Below are 6,000 nucleotides of genomic sequence, written 5' to 3' on the forward strand. Positions count from 1 at the left end.
CTCTCTAAAATTATGAAGATGTTAGTGGTGATTTCATAGCACTTCTGGGTAGAAAGTGGAATATCTGACCTTGGGTATCACCTTGGGTAGTGAAAGGAAGTGAATTACTTATATAATCCATAGACCTGGTTCAAAGCTATTATGTAACCCTCTGTAAATTAAGAGAAACTTATACTTCCTGTCAAGAAGTACTTATTTTAGATAAGTAAATTATTACTTAGTTGGGATAAAATTTTTCTCCATGTCTAAAAATTTTACAATGAAATCCCTTTCCCTTAGAATTACTAAAAATGACTTATGCTATACAAAGGAAGGAATGGAAACTTTATTACTTTAAAAAATTGGTTTGGTATAGTTTAATGGTAACTATATAGGGAATTTAGGCCTTTGGAAATGGTTGTTAAAATAGTCGATTAATAAGGTCTGTCTCTCTGTGCTTTGTGTGTAGGAGACCTCTGAGAGCACGGATCTTCAAACAACTCTTCAGCTCTCTATGAAGGCCATTCAACATGAAAATGTCGATGTTCGTATTCATGCTCTTACAAGCTTAAAGGAAACCTTGTATAAAAATCAGGTATACTAAGATGATATAATTAAAAATGTATAACAAAGAAAGATTGGAGGCTTAAAGAAAAGATGACAGAATGACATTTTTGTTTGTGATTTAGTGAAAGAAGAAATTTTTATTTTACCTGAATTATCAGATCTAACTGAGAATTAGGAATCCATGAGATGCCCTTTGAGCTTGAATCCCAGGGTTTTGCAGTTTTTTGTTGTTTTTGAAGGATCATGATTTGATGGTTATATTTTAGGTTACTGCATCTTCCTAAGTAAAGGTATATATAATTATATAATACAGCAGCAGTTTATGTAAGTCTTCTCACATATTTCCTATGGATATATGTCATATGAAATGTCAGCAATTTTACTATTGTACATTTTGACTGAATTAATGTTAGTTTTAATGAAGCTAAATCTTTAAGTTTACTTTTTCAAGGGGCAAGTGAACTTTATTATTTTCTTTGGCAACATAATGTAGATTATCCCTAAACTTGATGATAGTGAGAACTGGTGTTTAAAATACCAGATCACTGTATATGAATAAATTGGAAAAAATTAACTGAATTACTCATTTTTGCATATCTAGAACCCATATGGTAAGATGTGAGAACCTAAGACCCTCATGAATTTTGCAGTTACCATTCTATAATGGAAGGGTTGTATTTTCTTCCATTAATAGAAGTAAACACTTACTTAGGACAAAAGATATACGTGATGGTAATGAGCACGTGTTTCTGGGGCAGTGAGTTTGTATAACCAGTGTGGGTAGCAGCCAGTGTGGAGATGATCCCAACAGAGGGGAGGAGCCTTGAATCTCCTCTAGGTTAAGTATTATGCCTTCCTGACTATAGATGTTCATTATCAATGTTACAGCCTCTATTCCTGCTCTAAACTACAATGAAACTACCCTTTGCTTGCCCCTAGCCCCATACCTTTACCTGGTTTTCAGGTAACTCAAAGGATGTTTAGCCTTTTAATTTAATACAGAGATTTATGAATCACAAAGGTTTTCTCTTCTTTGCATAGAAGTTTTCTAGTTTAGGTTATTTCCAAGCAGATGGCACAGTCATGGTCTGATGTAAGGAAACTTCACCTCGATCTTCACTTCCTAGATGCAAATAACTAAATCTGAGAATTCAAGGAGATTTCTTATAGTCTTAAGGAAAGCTGCAGCTGCCCCACTTCGCCTCCTGGATCACAAAAGATAAATCATATCTGGCAACTCCCTTATAGGGTTCCTTCAATGTAAAGCCTGGATGCTAATAGATTATCTAGACAGAATAAGAAGAGAAGTGTACTTGCAGGCGTCTTGAGTAGTCTGATTAAGATATAATAGCCATATATTATTATGGGATTTTTTAAAAGTCAGGATTTAATGTAGTTTAGCATCTATACCTGGATAAATTTGTGGCAGGCTGGTAAGAAAAAACTAAAGGCAAAGAAGATTGGAGGATCCATGGGGAGGTAAAAAAAGAATAAAGATCCAGAAGCACAGGTCTTCCTAACCATACTTCAGTGATACTGGCCCAAAACACCTAGGAATAAAGAGAGAAGGAAATGGGTTCTTTCCCAACTGTGGCAAGAAGATTAAATTTGAAGTTGAAGACAATTGAATTAAGATTTCAAATAGTACTGTCCAAAGGACCTTTCTGTGAGGATGAAAATATTCTGTGTCTGTACTCTTCAGCAGTAGCCACTAGCCACATGCGGCTCTCTCGAGCACTTGAAATATATGCTCAAACATTATGTTCTGAGGAACAGAATTTTTAATTCTGTTTAATTTTGCTAATTTAAATTTATTTATTTATTTATATTTAGAGGCAGGGTCTCTCCAGTACAGGGGTGTGATGACAGCTCCCTGCAGCCTCAAACTCCTGGGCTCAAGCAGTTCTTCCACTTCAGCCTCCTAAGTAGCTAAGATTACAGGTGTGTGCCACCATGCTCACCTAATTTTTTTTTTAAGAGATGGGGTCTTGCTATGTTGCCCAGGCTGGTCTTGAACTCCTGGCCTCACACAATCCTCTTGCCAGGGCCTCCCAAAGTACTGGTATTACAGGTGTGAGCCACTCTACCTGGCCTAATCTAAATTTAAATAGCCACATGTGGATAGTAGCTATTGTATTGGACAGTGCAACTCTACAGGTTGGTTGAACCTATAGAAATACCACCAGAGCATGAAACTGGCATAAGATAAGAGGATTAGAGGCCAGAGTCTTTGTAGTCAGTACTCTTAGAGTCCATGAGACAACAGATGCAAAAGATCTGGTTTTAGAATTTAAAATTGTAGCCACAGGGAGAGGAAAAGATACTTTAAGAGTGGATTGAAAGGAGGTTTTTATTTAAAAATACACTTAAAGTTGAGGTAGGAGTGGCTAAACAAATGATTGGATATAATGTAGCCACAAAGCAAACTGCAAGAGGTGGTGGTGTGAAAGTTAGTAAGATGATGGCTAATGTAGCATTAGATACCTAATTATTTTTATGGAATGACCCTTCAAAAGCCCTGTACTGATGGGTAGTCCCAGACAGTCATTGACATTGAAGAGATGAAATCTTCTACTTATTTTTAAGCAAGAGTATATATTTTTGAAGGAATAGACGATTTCTAAGCTCAGCGGATGGCAGAAAATGATTTCTATATAGAAAAGTCAGGCTAAAGATCAAATTAAGAAACCATATAATTCATTTCTGAAGACTTATACTAGTCAGGTTTAAGGAATCTATTTGATAAAATCCCAAAAAGATAACTTTGTAAGAAGCTAAAATAAACTTATGGCAATGCAGAATTCTAATAAAATGACATTTACTAATGATTACACATAAGAGAGGAGCCTATTGAAAATAAAGCTGCTAGAGACTTTCAGGTTGTCTAGGATAATGGTAGATGCCTAAATCTGAATTTCTGTATAGCCCCTGAAGCATCATAAACAGTGTCAAGGACAGCAATTGAAACCTGGAGGAAACATGGAGGAAAATTGAACACATAATTTACACCCTCAAGAGAACTGTGAGACATAATATTATGAACTTCAAATTACTTGTAACTAACAGAGATATCTGTGGAGCTCATATCTTAACCTTGTGTGGTGCTGAGAGCAGGTACATTCTGATAAGACTGTATAAAAGAAGAAGAAATTGAAGAATAGGAACTAAGAATTGATGGAGCAAAGAGAAAATCACCAACAGGAAGAGATTGTCATACTCTTAAGTGCAACATTACTGAAAATAAGTCCAGGATGTGGTATATCAGACTGCTGGCTACAGGGAAGATACTTGAAAGTATGCCCAAGGTTTGTAGTCTCTGAGAATCAGTTTCTGGGGAGTAGTAAAAGAAGAGGAGGGGAAAGGCACTGTTCAGAAACTTAGTCATAAACAGAAAGAAGAAAGTAAGAGGGAGAATTTTAAGGGTACTGCAGTAGTAAAAGAAATGTACAAAATCAGGGATGAACCAAATCCTCCCCCTGCTACCAGAAAAAGAAGAAAAAAAAGCTATTCATGAAGAAAACTGCACTTCACTATGTTGACATGGATATTCATGAAAGAGATCCTGAAGCCACTGCAGAATGCTTACTGTTACTGCATATAGCTGTTATGGAGGGTTTTCCAGTTTAGAAATTGCACAATATGGCCGGGCGCGGTGGCTCAAGCCTGTAATCCCAGCACTTTGGGAGGCCGAGACGGGCGGATCACGAGGTCAGGAGATCGAGACCATCCTGGCTAACGTGGTGAAACCCCGTCTCTACTAAAAATACAAAAAACCTAGCCGGGCGAGGTGGCAGGCGCCTGTAGTCCCAGCTACTCGGGAGGCTGAGGCAGGAGAATGGCGTAAACCCGGGAGGCAGAGCTTGCAGTGAGCTGAGATCCGGCCACTGTGCTCTAGCCTGGGCGACAGAGCAAGACTCCGTAATAAAAAAAAAAAAAAAAAGAAATTGCACAATATATGTAGAAAAAAATATATATATATGCAAGGTTCCTGTAAGACAAAAATAGAAAATGAAAATAAAGTCTGTGAGTTGATGACAGTTCCTCCTCAAAACCAACCACAACATGGAGGAAAATTGAACTTAGCACTGACTTGAATTGAATATTTTAAGCAATTATTTTCAGATATAAAAAAAGTTGAATGAAAAAATTAAAAAACAAGAGAAATAAAAACCAAGATGAAACAAGGGTGATTGAACTTAGGAAAGAAATTGAAATGAATATTAAATTACAAGAACTACAGGGTAGAATATATTTGACTAAACATTTAGCAAGGGGCATTGAATAAAGGTATAAAAAACAACAAAAATTAGAAAAAGGTTTAAAAAGGAATAAAAAAGATAAAGGAGTAAAAAGAAAAAGTAGTTGAAATGGAAGATTGGCAAAAATTTCACATGCAAATAATTAGTGTCTCTGGAGAATAAAACCAAAACAAGAGAACAGAATTAATATTTAAAATTATAATCCAAGAAAGCTTTCTGGAAAAAAAGACCTTATCTATATATTGAAAAGACTTGTATCCTGGAGAAAACTGACCTAGAATAATTAACTCTGAGATGTATCCTAGACTTTAATAATAAAAAATCTTCAAAGCTTCCTGGCAAAAGAAATTTTTTCAAAAAATTACTTGCAAGGACAAAAAAAGTAGGTTGGTATCAGAATTCTCAGTAGGAATGTACAGAGTGGGCCTAGAAAATAGCAACATTTTTTAAAAATGTCAAAAAATGTCATAAAGTATGAGTCAAGAAAGAGTCAAGCTGTCCTTAGAGTATCATGGATAAGAACATGGTTTTAAACCTATAAGAATTGAAGTAATATGGTTTTCACAAGTGATCCTTTCCTAAGAGATGTATTAGAGGATGAGCTTCATTAAGTCAAGAGATAACTGGGGAGACTTTGGCAAAAAGTCTGATGGTTACTGTTTATGTATTTAACAAAATATATAAGACTAAAACAACTGGGGCAAGGGTGGGATAATTATGTGTAAATGTTATATTCTAGTAAAGTAGAAATAATGAAATTTTTTAAATGAGAGAAGGGAGAGTAAGGAGTAAGTAAGATAAGCTCAGTAATTGTTGCATAGGCAATAACTGGGAGTCAAAATATACCATTCTATACTGGCAAACTAGTTACAGAAAGTGAAATAAGGAAAAAAGGGACTGTAGACATAATAAAAGGTATTGATATATTGGATAGGCTGGGAGCGGTAGCTCACGCCTGAAATCCCAGCACGTTGGGAGGCCGAGGCAGGCAGATGACGAGGTCAGGAGTTCGAGACCAGCCTGACCAACATGGTGAAACCCTGTCTCTACTAAAAATACAAAAATTAGCCAGGCATAGTGGCACACCTGTAATCCCAGCTGCTCAGGAGGCTGAGGCAGGAGAATCACTTGAACCCAGGAGGCAGAGGTTGCAGTAAGCCAAGATTGCACCACTACACTCCAGCCTGGGTGACAG

The 6,000-nt window shown here is 36.5% G+C and overlaps 1 protein-coding gene across 1 annotated transcript in view; it reads left to right on the forward strand.

Annotated features, from left to right (window-relative positions):
• Nucleotides 1–6,000, forward strand: part of ATR (ATR serine/threonine kinase) — a 132,584-nt gene that overhangs the window by 45,232 nt on the left and 81,352 nt on the right. Inside the window, exon 21 of the mRNA XM_011958085.1 lies at nucleotides 449–574. Coding sequence (XP_011813475.1) covers nucleotides 449–574 — 126 coding nt within the window. The remainder of the gene's footprint in view (nucleotides 1–448; nucleotides 575–6,000) is intronic.

This window comes from Colobus angolensis, unplaced genomic scaffold (genome assembly GCF_000951035.1).
Source record: "Colobus angolensis palliatus isolate OR3802 unplaced genomic scaffold, Cang.pa_1.0 Scaffold46, whole genome shotgun sequence".
Classification (NCBI taxonomy): Eukaryota; Metazoa; Chordata; class Mammalia; order Primates; family Cercopithecidae; genus Colobus; species Colobus angolensis.